Source organism: Rhinatrema bivittatum, chromosome 2 (assembly GCF_901001135.1).
Source record: "Rhinatrema bivittatum chromosome 2, aRhiBiv1.1, whole genome shotgun sequence".
In the NCBI taxonomy this organism is placed as follows: Eukaryota; Metazoa; Chordata; class Amphibia; order Gymnophiona; family Rhinatrematidae; genus Rhinatrema; species Rhinatrema bivittatum.
In genome coordinates this window covers 508,672,744-508,696,636 of record NC_042616.1, presented here as the reverse complement: position 1 = coordinate 508,696,636, position 23,893 = coordinate 508,672,744, and the positions used below count along the sequence as shown (strand labels likewise).

At 44.0% G+C, this 23,893-nt stretch overlaps 1 protein-coding gene across 2 annotated transcripts in view; it reads left to right on the top strand.

The window, feature by feature from the left end:
• Nucleotides 1-2,194: 2,194 nt before the first annotated feature.
• DTNBP1 (dystrobrevin binding protein 1) overlaps nt 2,195-23,893 on the top strand; it is a 400,954-nt gene continuing 379,255 nt past the window's right edge. Inside the window, exons 1-2 of one of the 2 annotated variants that reach the window (XM_029590691.1) lie at nt 2,195-2,423; nt 23,549-23,599. In XM_029590691.1, coding sequence (XP_029446551.1) covers nt 2,410-2,423; nt 23,549-23,599 — 65 coding nt within the window. In that variant the 5' untranslated portion in view covers nt 2,195-2,409. The remainder of the gene's footprint in view (nt 2,424-23,548; nt 23,600-23,893) is intronic. The other variant, XM_029590690.1, reaches the window with a different exon arrangement.

The following is a 23,893-nucleotide window of genomic DNA, read 5'->3' as shown; positions in this document are numbered from 1 at the left end:
TGGTTCTCAATGCAGCCAAGACTGAAATCCTTCTAATCTCCCCCAACTACTCGGCCCGGACAGATCAGACATTCCCCAACTCCCAGATCACACAAGTAAGAGACCTAGGAGTAATCCTCGATAACCATCTGAATCTAAAGAAATCCATCAACACCACCACTAAGGACTGTTTCTATAAGCTTCAAGTTCTGAAAAGACTCAAACCCCTTCTTCATTTTCAGGACTTCAGAACAGTCCTACAGTCAAGGCTGTTCTCCAAAACTGACTATTACAATGCTCTCCTCCTGGGGCTCCCCATCTCCGCCACCAAACCACTACAGATGCTCCAGAACGCAGCAGCTAGAATCTTAACCAACACTAACCGGGGAGCTCACATCACTCCCACACTCCGAAACTTACACTGGCTGCCAATAAAATACAGAATCTTACACAAGGCACTCACCATAATCTACAAAACCATCCACAATCAATTACCAGAAGATCCCATTCAAACTCTACACATCTGCAAGACCCATCAGAGAAGCATACAAAGGAACTCTACAAGTCCCTCCAACTAAATACACGCGCCTAACATCCACCAAAGATCGTGCATTCTCCACAGCGGGCCCTCTCATTTGGAACAATCTGCCGACTGACCTAAGACTGGAACCCTGCCTTCCAACCTTCCGAAAAAAACTTAAGACCTGGCTTTTCCTCCAAGCCTTCCCCTAATCTCTAAAATGTCAACATACCTCCCAACCAGGATCCACCCCACTAACTAGTCTCTCGGACCATTCTCAATATATACATATATATTTACCCTCAAGTTTTTGCTGTCCTTCTACTTCCCGGCTACTCTAGCCCCCCAAGTTCGATACCCTTGTTATATGTAACTTGTTTTTGCCTTCTTGTTATATGGTTATTTAGTTAGTCCCTAAGTTCCATATAAACCGATTTGATATGAATCTTTTCATGAAGGTCAGTATATAAAAATGTTAAATATATAAATAAAATGTATTCATTCATTTATATGCTTTCATTTTTATATTTTTTGTCTTTTTATATTTCTTAAAAGCAGTCCCAACCCATGAAGAGCTCTCTTTACGATAATTGAAATAAGACACGTTGTTTGAGAAGTAACGCGATTAAAAGATCTTCATGGGTTGGGACTGTTTTTAAGAAATATAAAAAGACAAAAAATATTAAAATGAAAGCATATAAATGAATGAATAAATAAAATAAAAGTGGACCAGAAAGATATACAACTTGTCTGTTTTTTCAAGTTGTTCCCATGAAGGTTCTACACATATAGTTAATTCAATATAAAAAGATTTAATACTATACTGAGGAACATTGTGATGTGGTTTTGGATTTTGTGTAGTTACCTCAGATTGCTAAGTTGATCGGGGCTTTTGTGATTTTTGGATTACTTTAAAAAGCACCTTAAATGGAGGACTGGAAAAATATTTAGAAAATTATCAGGCAAGTAGACTAACTGACAGGTCCCTTGCTTTGTATTTACCTCCCATCTACTACCAGAGAGGCTTCTATGGATAGTGTAGTATATTAAGAACAGACTGGAACTGGAAGCCCAAAGAAGTCAGACGCTATACAATGCAACACTGGAGAAACAGAAATGTATTTCTTCCTGTGATATGCAAAATACAATGACGAGAGTTACATATTTCCAAGTATTTCCAAGTGTTGACAAATAAAATCAAAGACTTCCCTCAAAATAATGATTAGGCAAAACTATATAATTTTCAGGGAATGACGAGAATCACCAGCTAGAATAACAAAATATGTGCTAACCTTGCACCAGGTCAGAAATGAAATCCGACCAAAGACAATATGGACCAACACCAAAGCATGTCCCTGATATCGTATTTCCATAGCCTGCATCTTTAATTGACCTTATTGTCTTTTATTTCTTTTTATTTAATCATTATGTATACTTTACAATATATGTAAAATTGTCATGCCAATAAAGTTATGTGACTCCACCAAACAAGTTCTTTTGCGATTTGTCTACTTCCCAAACCCCAGCTAGTGACCAACCAAATCTGCCCAAATGCGCCACCAGGCATGCTGCGATTCTCACAACGGTCAGGCCACTATCGTGACGCCATTCTAGTGCGCGAAAGCGCTAACCCAATCGCGCGCATGATGAGTAGCCACTCGGCTCCAGGAAGAAGAGATGTTGTGTGACATCATCAGCGTGCCGGCGACGTGTTGCGTGCGCCTCACGTTGAGTTAGTGCGTCACTGACGCAGCGAAAGGGAGATCTCGGCACTGCTTGTGGCCTTTAATTAGAGATTGTTGCTGCCTCCTCACGTTCTTTGCTTACCTCTTACTTCCCGTTCCGGCAGTGACTGGCGCTGGTAGCGTAGAGGAGGATCACCCGCAGTGGCAAACTAGCGCTGTGGTGACATGCTTGCGACAAGGTATTCTGTGGTGGCGGGGTGGGACGTTTTCCATCTCTTGTCCCCCACCCGTGAAATGTCATTGGGTCCTTCCTCTAGAACTTAATTATGCATTTTAGCTAGTTTGGAAGCCAATCAAGCTATGCATGTCTTATAGAAAGCTAGTGGGAGTCAGGGCACCTTTGGACTTTTGCCCGTTAAATAGCATCTCTCACCTATGTCTCTACAGTTGAAGAATTCATGCTGTCTCTCATTATTTTAAGTATACAATCGAATTTCTTCCACACTGCTGCATGCAAGAGGCTATAATGTGAGACTTGTTTTATATGAATGTAGCCTCATTTTGTCTGCCTTTTATATATATATATATATATATATATATATATATATATATCTTAACAATTGCCTCATTTATTGTAGTTCCCTCTCTTCAGTGGTTAAACTAATATTTAAGTTCTTCTCTTTAAGGAGAGTTCTGCTTCTTAGGACTCTTGTGTAGTTTGTGTTTGACTCTCCAGAGTATTCTGTCTGTCTTCTCAGCTTCCTTATTTTACTCCTGAATAATAAGCGAGATTTAATGTTGGTTTTAAAATGGTATAGAACAGGGGTGGCCAACTCCTGTCCTCGAGAGCCACCAACAGGCCAGGTTTTCAGGATGTCCACAATGAATATACATGAGATAGATTTGCATACAATGGAGGCAATGCATGCAGATCCATCTCATGCATATTCATTGTGGATATCTGGAAAATCTGGCCTCTTGGTGGCTCTCGAGGACTAGAGTTGGCCACCCCTGGTGTAGAGCCTGGCAGCTAAGTATTAATGCTTTAAAAAAAAAAAAAAAAAGCCAAAAAAAACATTAAAAAAAAATGCAGGGGCATGCATTTCAGTTGTAACAACCCAAGGGAGCAGTACACTATAGCAGTGTTTCACAATCTCCTAGAGGCACATCTAGCTAGTCTGGTTTTTAGGATTTCCACATTGAATATGCATATGAGAGATTTGCATAGACTGGGCTGCCAATGTATGAAATCTACCTCTTGTATTTTCATTTTGGGTATCCTGAAAACTAGACCAGTTAAGTGTGCCTTCAGGAGAGGGTTGGGAAACACTGCAGTATAGCAGCTGAAGTTCAGTGCACAAAATAAGTGTGGCATTTGGGGGTGATTATCTTTGATCTTAAGGTGGCTGAACAGGTAAGCATAGGTGACAGCAAAAGCCAGAAGACTGCTTGGGTGCATAGGGAGAGAACTAGTTGTTAGGAAAAAGGAGAATGCTTTTATATAAGTTTCTGGTGAGACCTCATTTGGATTACAGTGTACAGTTCTGGATACCACACATTCAAAATGAAATAAACTGAATAGAGTCAATCCAAAGGCTTTCATCCTAAAGCATTTCCTGAAGGGGAAAAAAAGGAAAGGAGAGAGAGATCCATTTAAATACCTCCAAGGAATAAATGCACAGGACGTGGGCCTTTTTCAATAGAAAGGAAGTTCTGCAATGAGAGGTCATGGGATGAGGGTAAAAGGGAATAGACTCAGGAGTAATCCAAGGAACTATTTCTTTCTCTATAGACAAGCAGGCCTGAATTATTCATGGCATGGGTGATGTTATCCAAAGGTGTTGCATAGACCCTTCTCTCTTAGTATTTGTGGGAATTTCCAAGTGAGCCCATCAGTCTTTTTTTTTTTCATCTGAGCATCAGCATGGACGTCTGTATTATCTTTCTATTTGTTTCTTGATTGATATCTTCTAGTATCTTCATTATTTAGAAAAAATTTCAATTGCTACATTGTGTTGCTGCCTCTGGAGATCCCCAAACAACACTTTTTAGTGCTATCTTAAAAAAAAGAAAAAACAAAACTTCACAGGATGTCTGGCACCAAGAAGTTCACCATTAGTGGCTTCAAAGACTGTATATGTGATAGGAAAATGTCTATTATTGATGGACATGACAGCTATTGTCGTTGCCTAAGACCGAACAACTACCAGGCAAATTGCTACTACCGTGACTGGAAGACTCCATGTTCCCAAAAGTCCAGGGCCTGGAAGATGGAGGAACTGCATAAGTCTCTGAAGAACTACAGTTGGTCGTCCTCCTTGAGAGGAGCCTCATCTGGCTCTCTGAGTACTGAATTGAGCAAGAGCTTCTCAAGAAAGTCATCCCCCCCCCCCCCCCTCGCTAGAGCAGGCCAGGGGCCCCTCCGCTTCCTTAGGGTCGAGCCAACAAAAGAGGTGCCATTCTCTGGCATCTGTAAGCCCCTCCCAAGCACCATGAAATTGGGGACCTAGTAAAAAGAAGTGCCACTCTTTAGATCTGGCAGCATAACCAGTGCCTAAAAACGTCTTTATGCCATTGATTCAACTGACATACCATTCCCTGGGTCTCGATGCCATTGCTTTCTCATTTTGCTGGAGTAGGCACTTGCATTGTCTATGAACTGGGCCGTGGTGCTTCTGACGCAACTCTTCACTAAATCACCAGTTTCTTCCATACACATAGGAACATTTTCAGGAGCAGGAGATATGCTTTACTTACCTCTACCAATTTCTACGGTAGTGTCCTCCATTAGGTTACAGGAGGAAGACCTATGCCTGCACATGCCAGATCCTATTTGCTTCATGGTCCCCTAAATTCTACAAAGTCCGGATGATATGCAAGAAGATTCCATCCTAGTTTCTGAAGAGGATGTTCCACCTACAATGCCTGGCCAAAAGGCATGTTAGCCCTTATATCAAGTGGCAGGGATGGTGAAGACTTTATTTACCTCTTTGGCAGCTAAGGACAAGGAGGATAATCTTCAACCTCTTTTCTCATGATATCAGATTTACTCCTGCAAGGAGGAGTTCCAGTTAACCCTGACTGCGCAGGTACTCCATAATTTTCTGTTGATAAGCAAGCTAAATTAGCTATTACATGTGGATAATGTCATCTGGCAGCACTGAAGGGACTTGTCTGTCCAAGCTGTAGAGCTTTGAGCTCTACTGAGCATATGTAGGAGTTGTTTCATGAGCCACTTCAGTCACTTTTTGTCCATGCTAAAGCATTTTATCTCTCCTCTATTTTAACTTCAAATTTGTTTTCTTCAGAAAACTTATTTGGTCTTCCCTCGCTGTATCTGAAGCCACACAAGCAGTACTTCTAAATGCTACCAAAAATAAAAAGATAATTTTTTTTTTCTCACAGGAAAATGACTGGTGATGAGTGGTTCAAAAACTGCCCGTGTGAGAACGTCATGTCCCTTACCAGCAGCCATGATTTATGCTACTGCTGTTTGGGACCAGATCATGACCAAAAAAAACTGTATAAAGTCTATGGACAGATGTCTCCACACTCACAGCTTTGTGTAATAAGAGCTGCGTAAATCTTAGGAGTAGCAGTAGATCTTCCTCTTTCAGTGCAAGTGCAGCCTTGTCTCTTGTTGGGAAAGCCATTGAACCAAAACTGTTCCAAAACTCCCCCATCTGCAAATGCTGCGGTTGTGGGTCCTGTTTAGCTGCCCAGATGCCATTGTAGCATGAGAGGCATCACTCCCTTGAGCTGGCCCTATCTGTGTTGAAGGAGCATAAACAATCCTCTCGAGGTGCGTCTATGCCGGCTCCACCAAGCCTGTCCCTCTTTGGCACCACTGGTGCAAGCCTCATCTCAACATAGTGCATCAAAGCACTGAAAGACCGATTTATCCATTGATACCAAATTGTGTCGATTGAACATGAAACCATCGCCTCATCTGATACACTGATGCACACCACACAACACACAGTATGGGGCAGATTTTAAAAGATACGCGCGTGAGGTACATTTGTGCGTGGAGTCGCGCGCATGTTATAAAATCAGGGGTCGGCATTCAAGGGGTGCATACTAGTGCACCTTGCGTGCGCCAAGACCTCGGGGAGACCAGCTGGCTTTCCCCATTCCCTCCCCCTCCCCAGCCCGAAAAAAAATAAAAACCCGTACCTTTTGTTTTAGAAGCTGGCAGGCGTAACTTGGGCGTACCGGAGTCCTTGGCTATGCCTCCTGGACTGCCCCGTCCCGGGGCGTAACGCACGCCCCTGGGCCTTTTGAAAATAAGCCCGGCGCGCATAACCCTCCTACGTGCGTAAATCCTTTGAAAATCTGCTCCTAAATTGGCACACACTACGATGATGCACCAATGAAAGTTGTACTGATGTTTTCGATGCATTTTGACTCCGACGATGCAGTGATGTCTTCGCCTCATCATGTACCAATGTATCCAATACAGGTCATGATGCATTCCACACGTTTTTCGCCATGATGTGGCCTGGTCTATCATTGAGTATGCAGTCCAAAAAAGCTCATTTCCTTCCTTGGACTTGAGAGGATTGCCTATGCAGCAATTCACCGGACATCCAGGATCTGCAGAGGAAGAAGTCAGATTGCTCTTTACTCCTTATTTAGTTAGAAGACTTAACACCCCTAAGGTTGGTAACAGAAGGTCTTAGGATATGTTGTTTGCAATCAATCTGTTCGATAGTGCTGTTGTCTTTGAATAAGCCACCTATTACTCTGCAAGAACGGGATCTAGTTTCAGAAGAAGATATCTCACCGCTCACCCAGGCCAGAGGGTTATTGAAGAATGTCTATACCTTACTTGCAAAAGAGATGGACAGAATGCCCCAACCCCTCTTTTTTTTCAAATCTTGCTTTGGTGGTTCCTTATTTATTTATTTATACATCTTTATATACCGACTTTCAAATACATGTCAAGCCGGTTTACAATTATAGAAATTGCAGTAGCAAATTCAAACTAATAATAATTGTTATAAAAAAAAACAACTTATCTAAGTTTACATTCTTTCAATAATAAAATAAAATTATATTTAAAATTTCAACAATAAAACACTATTACAAACTAATAAGTAAAATAATTCTAAAATAAATAAATGAGGCTATAGACCTCTGTTACCTACAAAGAAGTTACCCAAACCTACCAAATCCCTAATCCTCCAACCAATTTAATGGAAAAAACCTCGCTTACTCACATAACCTGAATAGGTCAATTAATATGACTAAAAGCCTGCTGAAATAGCCAGGTCTTAATCTGCTTCTTAAAATTAAGAAAGTTGTCCTCTAGACGAATATCAACTGGAAGAGTGTTCCATAACTTAGGACCTGCCAGGGAGAGAGACCTCTCTCTGACTTAGACATCTTTGGGTGTGTTTTCATTATCGGAACTTCATATTATAGATTCTTCATCAACACACTTAATTGCAGTGGAGTGCTTTTCATTCGGAGGCAGTAAACCAAAACAATCCTCTTAAATGTCAACCAAAGGAACATCCTTCTCCTCATTGGAATCCTGGTTAAGAGACTCTGTACCTCTAGGATCTGATGAAGAATCTACCGGATTACCATCTGATCCTTTGCCAGATCTTCCCGAGCCTTTTTCTCCCCCAGAAGACCTCATATTCTAAATTATTGAAAAATTGGCAGCAGCACTGGAAATTCATGTTTGTAAGGACAAAGACCCATGACCAGAACTCCTTGGTCTACTAAGGATCCTAGATACAGCAGCTGAACCTGCTCGCCTTTTATTATGACAATTAAACTTTGGAATTTGTTGCCAGAGGATGTGGTTAGTGCAGTTAGTATAGCTGTGTTTAAAAAAGGATTGGATAAGTTCTTGGAGGAGAAGTCCATTACCTGCTATTAAGTTCGCTTAGAAAATAGCCACTGCCATTAGCAATGGTAACATGGAATAGGCTTAGTTTTTGGGTACTTGCCAGGTTCTTATGGCCTGGATTGGCCACTGTTGGAAACAGGATGCTGGGTTTGATGGACCCTTGGTCTGACCCAGTATGGCATTTTCTTATGTTCTTAAGGCACTATTCTTGGAAGTTGTGGGAAACATCTGTATCTTGCCTCCCCAAGTCTAGAAAGCTGGATCTCAAATTCTGAGTCTAAATGTCTCTGGGATTTGGCATAGTACACTTGCCACACCAGTCTGTAGTAGCAGTAGTACAGTCTGCTATGAAAAAAGCTAAAAAGACATTTATTCCAGTTCCCAACTGGGTAAAGATCTAGACAATTTCAAGAAAATAATTTTCCAGAGTGCAATGCTTTCAGCCCACATTGCTATCCATCAGTTCTACATAGTAAAATATATTTCAGATTGTCTTCGGAAACTAAAAAAAAAAAAAAAGAGGTGAACATCAAGAAAACCTTATAATGGAGCGAAAAAATAAACTCTCTCTGTCTTCCACCCAACATTGCAATGTTTCAGAGAAGATTTCCTTCTTCAGGGGTGATGAACTGTTGATGGCTCCAATACAAAAATCCCAGGCCTGCAAGATGCACAAAAATAATTTAAAAACACAACAGCATGAACTCACCATCAATGCATCTAATATCATTTCTGAAGTGCAATTACACATGGAAATACAAATAATATGCTAGAGTTCCTACATTCTAAACATATCAACGGCTGCATAGTCTCCTGCGTACTAAACGTATCCTCTCTACGTACTAGCTGTGAGTTCCTGTCACCATTTTAAACGGGAAAATGTAGCTGTTGGTCAATCACTGGAAGTGTGATTGGTCACCTCTGATACATAGAAAAACTTATTTTCCCATACTTACCTGTTTCACCAACCACCAACTTCAGGGCTCTTGTTGGTAACTATTTGATTCAAATTTCCTGCCATCCCCTGTCATTGGTGCAGAGAGTAATGTTGGAGTTGCATCAAAGGTGAGCAGAAGGCTTATGGTTAAGGGTTTGTTTGTTTGTTTATTTATTGTTTTTTATATACCGCCGCTCATCAGAGATATCGCGTCGGTGTACAGAGAACAAAAACAACATACACAATAGCGTTATACACAAAACAAGAGAATAATAGTTGAAAACTAGTACATAAAACAAAAATAGTAAGAAGGTATACCTTAACGGCAAAAACTTGTAAGGAAACAATTATAACTTAAATTGACGGGGAAATCTAAGGGAAGAGGGGCGGGAGGGGTGAATGTATAAGATTTGGGATTGTAATGCAATGAATGGGGTTGCATCATAGAAATGGCTCGAGTGAAGTAGAAGGCATCGATAGAGCCAAGTAGTGATTATATACAGGCATATTTAGGGTTACAGGGGTGCAGAGAGAAGGGTGAGAGAGGCGACACATAAAGGATAATGTTTATTATGAATGAGGGGAGGGGAAGAGGAAGGCTAAAAAGGTGCAGGTGGGGTTCATGTGTAGGCTTGAGTGAATAACCATGTCTTGAGTTTTTGTTTGAATATCTTAGGGGACAGTTCAAGACGTAATTCAGTAGGCATGGAGTTCCATAACATGGGGCCAGCTAGGGAAAGGGCCCGGGCTTTAGTGGATGCATATTTAAAAAGTATTGATGAGGGGGTTTGCAAAGTGGCTATGTATGGATTTCTAGTTGGTCTGTTAGAAGTGTGAAATTGTAAAGAGTTAGAGAGCCAATTCATTTCTGGATTGTGGAGGGCTTTGTGGATGAGTGATAATGCCTTATATTGTATGCGAAGGTGAATGGGGAGCCAGTGTAATCCCTTAAGAATGGGGGTAATATGCTCCTTTGAGGTAGCGTTGGTAAGGATATGAGCTGCAGTATTCTGCAGGATTTGTAACGGGTGTATGGCGTTTTTGGGTAGGCCCAATAGCAGTGCATTACAATAGTCAAGTTTAGAAAAGACCATGGCTTGTAACACTGTACGGAAATCAGAAAAATGTAGTAGTGGTTTAAGTGTTTTGAGTGTGTGGATCTTGAAAAAACATTTTTTGAGTATTGCATTAATAAATTTTTTGAGTGTCATATGGTCGTCTAATAAAACTCCTAGATCCCGGACTTGGTGGGAGAATTGTGTGTGTGTGTGTGGCAAGATAATACGTGTTGTGGGCATAGTATAAAAAGGTGTTGGAGGTGATATGACCATAAGTTCCGTGTTTGTGGTATTCAGGGCAAGTTGGATACAGTTTAAAAGGTCATTGATTGAGGCGAGAGTGGTATGCCAGATTTCAAGGGCTTTCGGTATAGAATCAGTAATAGGAATGAGGATTTGTACATCATCAGCGTACAAATAGTGTGGTAACTTAAGGCTGGAAAGAAGCTGGCAGAGGGGTAGCAGGTAAATATTAAATAGTGGATGAAAGTTAGGAGCCTTGGGGGACTCCCTGAGCAAGGGGAATTTCCTTAGATTCGTGGTTGCCAAATTTGACTTTATAATTCCTGTTGCAAAGGTATGAGCTGAACCAATTGTGGGCAAGGCCAGATATTCCAATCTCAAAAAGTCGTTTGAGTAGTATCTGATGGCTAACTGTATCAAATGCAGCTGAAATATCTAGTATTACTAGCAGATGGGATAGCCCTTTATCTAAACTTTTGATAAGGTAATCAGATAGTGATAGAAGAAGGGTTTCTGTGCTGTGTAATTTACAAAAACCATATTGAGATGGAGAGAGGATCTGGTGTTTAAGTATTCACTGAGTTGGCGGTTAATAGTTTTTTCTAAAATTTTCACAATAAATGGGAGATTGGAGATGGGGGCAGTAATTGGTCAGATCAGTCGGGTCAAGTTTAGGTTTTTTTAGGGTGGGTTTAAGGATGGCTTGTTTTAATGGGTTTGGAACAATACCAGAATCAATGGCTTCATTGATAATATTCGATATAGGACGGGCTATTAGGTCAGGTATGGTAAGGAGAAGTTTCGTGGGGATGGTATCAGATGGGTGGGTTGAAGGTCTAGCTTTTTTGAGTAAGGATTCAATTTCCATTGCAGTAGTGTGTTCAAACGTTGTGAAGTTAGCAGAAGGGTTGCTAGATTGAACAGAGTAACTGTTTTGGGGTGTGTGAGGGATGGAGGGAAAACGTGTCATAAGTTAACTTTATCATGGAAGAACGTTGCCAGTTCGCATTTAGTTTTGGCTTCTTCTTCTGGAATGATATTTGGAGTGAGATTGGTGAGTGAGGTGACATATTCAAATAAGGCTCTAGGGTTGAATTGGTACTGGTGTATTTTAGTAGCATAGAAATTCTTTTTGGCAATGTTTATTTCATTATTGTAGCTGTGTAAGGAAGTTTTGTAGCGCGCAAGGAGGGTTGGAGAAGGGTTGTAACCGCCGCATCAGTAAAGTTACCCCAATGCTTGTTTACCCAGATTGCACAGATCGATGCCTTGTTGGATGATGTCTGAATGTAAATCCTGTTTTCCTCAATTCCCCCTACCGTTGAAGCAGATAGCAGCACTGTATATGTATTCAAAGTGATGTATCAGACTTAATTGGTTTAGGGTAGTAACAGCCGTAATAAGCAAGCTACCTCCACGCTTATTTGTTTACCCAGATTGTGAAGTTCAGTCCTTTTTGGTTGTTATCTGAATGCAAATCCTCTCTTCCACATTTCCCTTTGCCGTTGAAGCAGAGAGCAATGTTGGGGTTGCATTAACCGTGCAAGGAATATTTTGAGTAAGGGTAGTAATCACCAGGTAGTAGTTAACATTCCAGCAAGCCACCCCCGTGGCTCAACTCTTCATTCCCATCCTCTAGCCTTTATGGAGCCACAGTGTTTATCCCATGCCGCTTTGAAACTGGAGGGGAGTGGAATAGATGTAACTCTGTTTACATAAGAGAATGTATGGGAAGAGCTAGGAAAAATAAAAGTGGACAAAGCCATGGGACCTGATGAGGTCCATCCCAGGATACTGAGAGAGCTCAGAGATGTACTGGTGGGTCCACTGAATGACCTGTTCAACAGATCCCTAGAAACGGGAGTGGTGCCGAGTGATTGGAGAAGAGCGGTGGTGGTCCCGCTCACAAGAGTGGGAGCAGAGAGGAGGCTGGAAAACAGACCGGTTAGCCTCACCTCTGTGGTGGGAAAGGTAATGGAGTCGCTGCTGAAAGAAAGAATAGTGAACTATCTATAGTCGGAAGAATTGCTGGACCAGAGGCAGCATGGATTCACCAGGGGGAAGGTCCTGTCAGAAAAATCTGATTGACTTTTTTGATTGGGTGATGAGGGAATTAGATAGAGGAAGAGCGCGCAATGTCATCTACTTGGATTTCAGAAAAGCTTTTGATACAGTCCCGCACAGGAGGCTTGTGAATAAAATGAGACGCTTAGGAGTGGGTGCCAAGATGGTAGCCTGGATTGCAAACTGGTTGACGGACAGAAGACAATGTGTGACGGTAAATGAACTTACTCTGAAGAGAGAGCGGTGTTAAGCAGAGTGCAGCAAGGATCTGTGTTGGAACCGGTCCTGTTCAATATCTTTGTGAGCGACATTGCGGACGGGATAGAAGGTAAGGTTTGTCTATTTGCAGATAATACTAATATCTGCAACAGAGTGGACATGCCGGAAGGAGTGGAGAGAATGAGACTGGATTTAAGGAAGCTGGAAGACTGGTCCAAGATATGGCAGCTGAGATTCAATGTCAAGAAGTGCAGAGTCATGCATATTAGGGTGTGGAAATACAAAAAAAATGTATTCAATGGGGGGTGAAAGGCTGATGTGCACGGAGCAGGAGAGAGACCTTGGGGTGATAGTGTCTATCGATCTGAAGTCGGCGAAACAATGTGACAAGGCGATAGCTAAAGCCAGAAGAATGCTGGGCTGCATAGAGAGAGGAATATAGAGTAAGAAAAGGGAAGTGATTATCCCCTTGTACAGGTCCTTGGTGAAGCCTCACCTGGAGTACTGTGCTCAGTTCTGGAGACCGTATCTCCGAAGGGACAGAGACAGGATGGAGAGGCGGTCCAGAGAAGGGTGACCAAAAAGGTGGATGGTCTTCATCAAATGACTTATGAAGAGAGACTGAAGAATCTAAATATGTATACCCTGGAGGAAAGGAGGAGAAGGGGTGATATGATACAGACTTTCAGATACTTGAAAGGTTTTAATGATCCAAAGTCAACGACAAACCTTTTCCGTTGGGGAAAAAACCAGCAGAACTAGGGGTCACAATTTAAAACTCCAGGGAGGAAGACTCAGAACCAGTGTTAGGAAGTATTTCTTCATGGAGAGGGTGGTGGATGCCTGGAATGCCCTTCCGGAGGAAGTGGTGAAGAATTTCACAGGGGCATGGGATAAACACTATGATCCATAAAGTCTTGAGGATGTGAATGAAGAGAAGAGGCATGGGGGTGGCTTGTGGGAATGTTGGCTACTACCTGGTGATTAATACCCTTATTCAATAAACATACACACACGGTTAATGTGACTCCAACATTGTTCTATGCTTCAACAGCAAGAGGAAATATGGGGAAAAAGGATTTGCATTCACAAATAAGTGTGGGAGTAGCTTGCTTGTTGCGGCGGTTACTACCCCAAACCAAATTAGCCTGCTACTTCACTTTCAATGCATGTCCAAGCAGCTCTCTGCTTCAATGTCAAGGGGGGAAATGAAGAAAAGAGGATTTATATTCAGACAACAACCAACAAGGACTAAACTGCACAGGCTGGGTAAACAAATGAGCATGGGAGTAGCTTGCTTATTACGGCGGTTACTGCCCCTAACCAATTAGGCTTGACACTTCACTTTGGTGCGGCTCCAGCACTGCTCTCTGCGACAGGGGCGGGGGTGGAGGGAAATTGGAACCGGGGAGTTACCAATAAAGGCCCTGACCTCGGCGGTCAGAGTAATAGATAAGTTTGAGAAAAATAAGTGTGAAAGCTTGCTGGGCAGACTGGATGGGCCGTTTGGTTGTCTTCTGCCGTCATTTCTATGTTTCTATGTTAAATATTTTCTGATGTTGGTTCTGAGTTATCCCCCTGCCCCCCCACCCCCCTGGAATTTCATATCGTGACACCTAGTTCTATTGTTTGCTTCAGTATAAAAGGTTTGAGGATCATGCATCATTACAGACCTTCAGGTACCTGAAAGGTTTTATCATGTCTCCTCTGCACCTCATCTCTTCCAGGGTATACATATTCAGATCTTTCAATCTATTCTCACAAGTCTTCCAGTGAAGACCCCCACACCATTTTGGTCACCCTTCTCTGAACTGCCTCCATTCTCTGTCTGTCCTTTTTGAGATACAGTATACTTTTGTAGATACCAGCCCTTTTTAAAAATTAACAAATACCAGTTACTAAAATACAGACTAGCAAGAATTAAAAAAAACCCAAAACAACCCCCCCCCCCCCCCAAAAAAAAACAACCTACAAAATTAGGACAAATGTATGGAGATTTCAGACCATGCAAAAACATAGAAATGCAGAAGAAAATGTCAGCAAGAAACCAGTCTATATTATGGCTAACAAAATGTAACTTATCTGGCTACAAGCTCAGTGGATATGTAGGTGTCTGGAGAGGCACTTCTGCAATTTTATTTTACTTAAGTTCTTGATCAACCCCTTCAATGCCCGGTAATTCACTAGACCTAGTGGATACTAACGCTTTTTTTTTTTTTTTTTTTAAATTAACAAATGCAGTTTCTAAAATATACACTAGCAAGAATTTAAAAACAAAACAAAAAAACAAACTATAAAACTAGGACAAATATATATTAGCCGAACCTTCCATTTTTACAACTTGACAGCCTGGATACAGAGCGCTTGCTGATCACCCTATTTTCCTTACCCAGAGAAGTTGTGAACATAATAGTATCCACCAGAAAACCCTCAGCTAGAAGAATTTATGGCTTTAAATAGAAATGATTCTCCTCCTTGTGTCAACACAGCTCCTTGGATATGTTTGTATGTGAGCCATTAGAGCTACTTCAGTTCTTGCTCTTTCTTTCATCCTCGGGTCTTAGTACTTTGCCAGCGGCGTGCATTTCGGTGCCATAACAGCCTATTCTATTCAGATTGAAGGTAGGCCAATATCCATTTATCCTTGGTATCGAAGTTCATGAAAGGCTTGTGGCATATTAAAACTCCAGTTGTCAAATCTCCTGTTTTATGGTACCTTAAAATGGTTCTGGCAAAACTTATGAAGCCATCTTTTGAGCCATTGGAGTCGACATCTCACGTTTTAAAATAATATTTCTTTATACAAAAAATTTTAAATAAAATACATTTATATTCCTCTACATTTAGTAAGCTCTGAACAACATGAGTTTTTCTTCTTTCATCTCTTTATTTTATAACTTAAGTATTGTTTTTATCTTTTTACTTTTTTAGTCTTCTACTCCAGTCCTCTGTACCCTTCTCCTCTGCTCTCCTCCTTTTCTTTTGAATTATGTATGTTTATTTTACTGTGAACCACCACTTGGTCAAATCTAGGATTGAGATGTTGACTAAGCTCAGATGCCACTGTCTGTATCCTGGCCCACACTCTGGAGAACCTACAGGTTTCAGGGAGGGCCGTTAAGAACATAAGAAATTGCTATGCTGGGTCAGACAAATGGTCCATCAATCCTAGCATCCTGTTTCCAACAAGGCCAAACCATGCCACAAGAACCTGGCAAGTACCTAAACACTAAGAAGATCCCATGCTACTGATAGGGAATGGCCTCTGCTATTACTGCTAAGTCAACTTGATTAATAGCAGTTTCCTAGCATGTAGCAGATGGACTCAGGACCAGTGGGTATAGTGTACTCCTGCTAGCAGTTGCAGACCGATCAGATTTCAATCTGACGTCAGCCCCTAGTACATATACCCCTGCAGGACGTGCAGCTCTTCAGTATTTTCCGTCTCCATAGCAGTTAGGGACTATCTGCATGCTCTCACAGCTTTAGAACCAAATTCAAAGAAGAAAACCAAATTTTAAAGGAGAAACCTACCTGAAGATGGTGATGCCCTCGGGTCCCTCCCCCAGTTGAGATTCCCAAGGTGATTTCCATGGTTCCTCGGAGGTAAGCCTCGGTCCGTTGGCCGAATCGCAGTGAGGACCTAGCCCGCGATCCTCTGGCGCGGCTGAGAGGCAGCGGGTGCACCCTTGAGCGTGGCGGTAAAGATATTTGCCCTCTCCCCCACCGCAGCCGGAGACTGCCCGGGATGAAACCGGGAAGCGCCGAAGACAAGGTAAGGTAGAAATCTTCTGCATTAATCCATTCTCTGAGGATCGAGGAGAAGCACAGGTCGCCGGCCGGGACCAGTGCCACCGGGTTGATCTGCCCTATCACGGCCAGGCCCCGGTTATTTCCAAGGGTCTACCCACGTGGAGACCCTCCGAAGGGGTCGCCATATTGCCCGCGTGCTCGCTGTCGCCATCTTGGCCCATTTCGCCGTGCCGTTCGCTGTCCAGCCCGAGTGCACAAAAGTTAGGCGCACAAAACACTTGTACGCATAGACTTACACGCACATAAAACCTTGTGCGCATAAGTTACGCGCACAGAGCTACACACAGCTACGCGCACAACTCACACCTTGAACGCACAGAGCGCATAAGAGTTTACGCGCCGACAGCATGGCACCACCAGAAACAGGGATAAAAGCTCAAGGCCTCTGCCCAGCATGCCACTTCAGAGCTGCACAAAGCGAGGAGGCCGATGCCCTGTGCATGCAGTGTGAGGAGGCCCTGGGAGATCCAGTTCAGGGCCAGTCCCACCCAGGGCCGAGTACTAGCTCCTCAGGGAGTACCCTGGACCTAGCAAATCCCAGTGGGACCTCCCCACAGATGGGGACCCCCAGGGAACCAGTGCCCCTCAGCTTGGAACCAGCGTCTATCTCATGGGTGGAGTTCTTCAAGGGGATTCACACCTTTGTTCAAATGCAAACTGAACCTCTGACTGGTCAGCCACATGCTCTTCCAGAGGACCCCCAGGCCCTTCAAGACCTAGGCACAGGCTTCCGCTACCCAGAAGCCCCACCTATGGGGACACTGACATCTCTGAAGAGGAAGCCGAGCCCCTAGAAGAGGGGGAGCTCCCCCCCCCGGGGACAGAGCCTCACTGAACCATGAGACGCTTCTTCACAAAGGACGAGCTCCCGGACCTGGTCACCCAATGTCTGACGGAGCTCGCTATCCCGGGCCCAGGTACTTCGGGGGAACCTAAACCGAACCCCCTGCTGGAGGGTCTTAGTCAGACCTCTTGCCATTTCCCTCTTACAAGCGGCACAACAGCTGATTGACCTGGAATGGAATGCCCCAGAGTCCACAGTCAAAGGGGGGCCGAGCTTTTGGCAGCCATGTACCCCCTGGACCTGGCGACCAAAGATGATCTTGCAAGCCCAAGAGTCGATGCCATGGTCTGCGCGGTCTCTAAGCGCACCACTATCCCAGTAGAGGGAGGAGCAGCGCTCAAAGATGCACTTAACAGGTGTCTGGAATCCATCCTCAAATAGTCATTTGACGTAGCTGCTATGTCTCTACAAATTACGGCCTGCTGCACAGTGGTGACACGTGCCTGCTTATCCCAAACCAGGAACAACACCCCGGGAGAAGACACGGACCCAGCAGTATCATTCCTCGAGGACACTGCCTCCGACCTAGTGTGTACAGCGGCCAGAGGAGTGTCATCTGCGGTGGCGGCCAGAAGGCAACTCTGGCTCCAAAGCTGGTCGGCCGACGCATCTTCCAATACGCGCCAAACAAGGATGCCCTTCAAAGACCCTCCCTTCCCTCTATTGCTCATACCCCCTAGGTGACCGCCCTTTTCCTTATATTAAGGAATCTAATCACAATGTACATTGTTGTCTTCTTGTTATGACCTCTTGTTGATTTCTTGTTGTTTAATCTATTTTCCCTACTGTTCTAGGTTAACCCCCTGCCCAGTTCGCCTCCCCTGTTGAAATGTACTTCTAAATCTTTTGTTAATATGTGAACCGGTATGATGTCCCCACTAATACCGGTATATAAAAGTTTCTAAATAAAAAATAAATAAAATAAAGGATCCCTCCTGTTTGGCAACAAACTAGAGAAATTAGCCAACAAATGGGGCGACTCCCCAGTGCTGCGCCTGCCGGAGGATAAAACGAAGAGAAACTAGCGACTCTTTCCCAGGTCCTCCAGGGGCAGAAGTTCACAGCGCTTCAATCCTTACAGGAGCAACTATCAAGCGCCCCGCCCTACGAGCAGGAACCAGTCCTTTTGGAATAAGCACAACAAGAGGGGTACCAGCTCGGGTACAGGCCCCAGCCACACCCCACAATGAGATTCAGCCGACCCGTCCAAGGGAAGAAGCCATAGGGGGCAGACTAGCCCTATACCGCAGATGGGTCGAGAACTTCAGACAAGTGGGTCCTAGCCATCATTCGGGAGGGGTACTACCTGGATTTCCTACGTACCCCTCCGGACAAGTTCGTGGAGTCCCCCTGCCACGACCTTTCCAAAAGGGCGGCAGTGGAAGCTACACTGTCCAGACTACTGGCCCTCGAGGCCATAACCCCAGTGCCTCCACAAGAAATAAATACTGGACATTATTCAATCTATTTTATCGGCCCCAAGAAAGAGGGAACATTCAGGCCCATCCTGGACCTCAAGTCGGTCAACCGCCACCTGAGGATTCCCCGTTTCCGCATGGAAACCCTTCGATCTGTAATAAGGGCGATACAACTGGGAGAGTTTCTCACATCCCTGGATCATTCGGAGGCCTACCTACACATCCCAATTCATCAGGAACACCAGCGCTACCTACGCTTCAAAGTTCTGAACCGTCACTACCAGTTCCGGGCACTACCTTTCGGGTTAGCCACAGCTCCCCAGATGTTCACCAAGGTAATAGTAGTGGTGGCGGCAACACTGAGGAAGGAAGGAATCCTCGTCCACCCTTACCTAGATGATTGGCTGATCAGGGCAAAGTCACCGGAGGAAAGCCACCAAGCAACTAGCAGAGTCATAACTCTACTGGAGAGCCTAGGATGGGTGGTCAACACAAACAAAAGTTTCCTACAACCCTCACAGTTGCTGGAATACCTAGGAGTCCGATTCGACACCAAAGAAGACAAGGTCAGCCTGACCCCCACAAGGAGATTAAAACTGTGGAACCGGCTACATACCTTGCTGAACGATCCTCGTCCCACAGCATGGGATTACTTGCAAGTCCTCGGACTGATGGCATCCACAATGGAAGTTGTGCCATGGGCGCGAGCCCACATGAGGCCCCTACAGCGCTCACTTCTATCACAGTGGAGCCCACGGTCCCAGAACTACACCGTACGTCTATCACTCCCAGGCAGAGTCTGGAACCAGCTACGGTGGTGGCTGCAGGCCAACCACATGAACCGAGGATCAAGACTATCCTCTCCAACCTGGACCCTACTCACCACAGATGCCAGTCTACGAGGATGGGGAGCACACTGCGAGGAGTTAACCGCCCAAGGGCAGTGGAACGCAGAAGAGGCGGGATGGAACATCAATCGCCTAGAAGCGCGGGCAGTCAGACTAGCCTGTCTGCGGTTCGCTCACAGACTTTGAGACAAAGCGGTCATAGTAATGTCAGACAACGCCACAACAGTGGCCTATATCAACAGACAGGGGGGACCCAGAAGCCAACAAATGTCCCTGGAAATAGACCCCCTGATGGCGTGGTGATGGCGTGGGCGGAAGCAAATCTCCAGGAGATCTCCGCCGTCCACATTGCTGGGAAAGACAACATCATGGCGGACTTCCTCAGCAGGAAAAGTCTAGACCCAGGAGAATGGAAGCTGTCGTCCGCAGCCTTCCAAATGATAGTGAATCGGTGGGGGACACCGGACATGGACCTTCTGGCAAACAGATCCAACGCCCAAGTGTCCAGATACTTCAGCCGCAGGCGGGAACTGCAGTCCCAAGGGATCGATGATCTGGCCAACGGGGACCCTGCTATACGCCTTCCCGCCGTGGCCCCTATTGGGCGCAATCATTCACAAGATACAACTACACGAGGGCTAGTTCTTCTGGTGGCTCCAGATTGGCCAAGAAGACCCTGGTACGCAGACATGAGAAGACTGCTGGCAGGGAACCCCCTACCCCTGCCTCCACACAGGGACCTACTACAACAAGGTCCGATCCTCCACGAAGACCCAACTCAATTCTCTTACGGTCTGGCCATTGAGAGGGCCCGCCTGAGAGAGAGCAGATACTCGGGGGGCTGTAATCGACACCCTCCTCGAGCACGCAAGTTCTCCACATCGTTAACGTACACAAGGATTTGGAGAGTATTTGAAGCCTGGTGCGAAGACCACAACAGCAAGCCATGCTCATTTAAAGTTCCTGTGATCCTGGAATTCTTACAGAACGGACTACAGAAGGGACTGTCCCTCAACTCCATCAAGGTACAGGTGGCTGCATTGTCATGCTATGGCTCCAAGAGTGAGGGCGACAGCATAGCCTCTCACCCGGATTTGTCACGCTTCCTAAGAGGAGTCAAACACATTCGTCCACCACTAAAGTGGCCGATACCTCTGTGGAATCTCAATCTCGTTTTGGATTTCCTAGCGGGAACCGCCTTCAGACCCCTCCGAGGACTTTCTCGCCGCCTGTTAACCTTAAAGATGGTGTTCTTGCTGGCAGTTTGTTCAGCCTGCCGCATCTCGGAACTACAAGCACTGTCCTTCCGGGAGCCATTCCTCGGGCTCACCCCGGGAGCCATCCAACTACGCACGGTTCCCTCCTTCCTCCCCAAAGTGGCCTCACACTTCCACCTTAACCAGACCATCTCACTACCAACGATGGATGGCCTGAAGAATTCGGAAGAATCCCGTAGTCTATGCCACCTCAACATCGGCAGACTCCTATCCAGATACTTGGAAATGTCGGAACCTGTACGAAAAACAGACCACCTTTTCATCCTGCACAGTGGAAAGAGACAAGGGGAAGCAGCCTCGCGGGCAACCATTGCCTGCTGGATCAATGAAGTCATCAAGGCAGCCTACGTAGAAGCTGGCAAGCCACCACCTCTACAGGTCAAGGCCCATTCTACCAGAGCCCAGGCAGTATCCTGGGCAGAAACTAGAATGCTGTCGCCTGCCGAGATCTGCAGGGCTGCGACATGGTCCTCCATCCATACCTTCTCCAGATTCTACTGTCTGGATGTTCAGGCTCGGGAGGACACAGCATTTGCAAGGACAATTCTAAGTGGGTCACGGGCAGCCTCCCACCCGGTTCGGGAGTAGCTTTTATACATCCCAATGGTCCTGAGTCCATCTGCTACACGCTAGGAAATGGAGAAATTACTTACCTGATAATTTTGTTTTCCTTAGTGTAGACAGATGGACTCAGCATCCCACCCTTGGCTACCGTTACGCATGGTCTTTCAAATGATTCAAGGGTAAGCCACGTTTTCATTTACCTTGGGCATCCACCCTGCCGGGTTTCGATGCTTTCCAGTTGAGTACTCTGGCGGTCTCCAGCTATAGTCAATCAACCAGTTTAAGTTAATCAAGTTTTAACGTTTAACCAAGTTATGAAGTTACTCAAATTAAGTTAATCAATCAGTCAGTCACACATATATCCACAATGCTTTTCGAGGAGAATACTGAAGAGCTGCACTTTCTGCAAGGGTATATGTACCAGGGGCTGACGTCAGATTGAAATCTGATCCGTCTCAAACTGCTAGCAGGAGTACACTATACCCATTGGTCCTGAGTCCATCTGTCTACACTAAGGAAAACAAAATTATCAGGTAAGTAATTTCTCCATTAATGGGCTTCTCCTCCAATAATTTATCCAAGCCTTTTCTAAACCCAGCTACACTAACTGAACAAACCGCATCCTGTGGCAACAAATTCCAGAGCTTAATTGTGCGTGGAGTGAGAATTTTCTCTGATTAGTCTTAAATGTGCTACTTGCTAACTTCATGGAGTGCCCACTAGGCCTTCTATTTTCCGAAAATGTAAATAGATTCACATCTACTCGTTCAAGACCTCTATCATATCCCCCCTTAGCAGTCTCTTTTCCAAGCTGAACAGCCCTAATATCTTCAGCCTTTCCTCATAGGGGAGCTGTTCCGTCCCTTTTATTATTTTGGTCGCCCTTCTCTTGTGACTGGGTGTTCAGGATTGTCATGCAGAGCTACAGAACTGTGTTTGGTAACCCTCCAAATTATTTTCCCAGACAATTTTCAGACTTTGAGCCCATTAGGAAGTGTGGAAGTTGGAAGACTATTCCCGATTGTTGCTTAATAGATTCAGACTTACTCTATAAAAAAAGAGAGATGATACCAACATTCAAATATTTAGAAAATATCAATAAGGTACCAGAAGGTAGCATTTTCCATAGATTGAGATGATCAAGAGGTGTTCTTCTGATGCCGAAGAGAGGGAGGTTCAAAATAAATGAAAGAAACTTCTTTTCTTTTTCACTGGCTTAGGTGGTAGACAACTTCAGCAGAAGTGATAGCCAAAACAATGGCAGAATTCAAGTATGCTTAGAACAGACACAAAGGGACCTTAGTGATCAGAGAAGAGAGGAAGAAGACTACAGATTATTATAATCAGCACAGTAGATGGGAACAAATTAGCGGATTGGGTATACTAAATGGGCCTTTTCTGCTTATATATGTAAAAATTTATATTTGTTTCCTTTAACTAAGCTGTTTCATTGTATTCAACTAAGGAATTTTTTCCTGCTTTTTCTGTTTCACTGTAAACCGGCATGATTTGCATTTAATGCAAGAATGTCAGTATATAAAAGTTAAAAATAAATAAATATATCTTTTATATTTTTACCTTTGGATAGAAGGCAGTGGTTTTATTCCTAATGCGCACTGGAAAAATGTGAAGGATTGAGATCCATTTTAGAAGTGACTGACCTGCATATTTTCTTAGTAGAGCTTAGGAGATGCTCTGTCAAATTAGATATGTGACAGGTCCCATGACTCCATCAGTGACTTTTAAAATGCTGTTTTCAGAGAGCAGCAATTACAAGTAAGTAGTTACCCTTTTGTAAAGATTGAAGGAAAGTTGATTATGGATCTTCATAGGAAGTTAGCTAAAATGATTAAAGATACTTTGTCTAAATGTAAGTGCGGGTTCTTTTCCTTTTTTCAAGCATTATCTTTGGGGTAAGTTAGTGAAGAGCCCGAGATCAGGCTAATAAGTGATAGAATACTCACTCAATCTCGGTCATATAAAAATTGTCTGCACAGTTAACATCCCCTTGTATTGTAGTTGTTCATTAGTGAATAGAATTATGCTGTCACATGGCATTTTATAAAAAAGAAAAAATATGAACTGTAACATACTGCTATTGCTTTTTTAGATTGAATATTGTCCATACAGCAGTTGCATTTCAAAAAGCAGCCGAAATAAATGGAAAGTGACAGCTTTAATTTGATGCAGTGATAACTTTTTTTTTTTGTTCACAGGACTGTTGAAAATGTGCACAAGTTTCCTGCAGGAGTGGAATTGCTCAGCAGGTAGGTTTCTCTGGCAATAGAACTGGGTAAGACAAAAAAAAAAAACACCTCATAAAATTGCAATCAAGGGGGAAGTGTTGCTTGCGTAAGATCTTTATCTGCTAGATGCTGATTGTAGCCTCTATACTACAGAAGCAAGGGAGATCTTGAATTCATTTTAAGGGTGCTGCTCAGGCAGCTGGCTTCAGAACCCAGAAGGGTGGGGGCAGTACTACACCTGCTACTTACAAATGAAACTAATATTTCTAGCGTCCAAGTTGGTGACCACCTGAGCTGCAGTGATTACCAAACCTA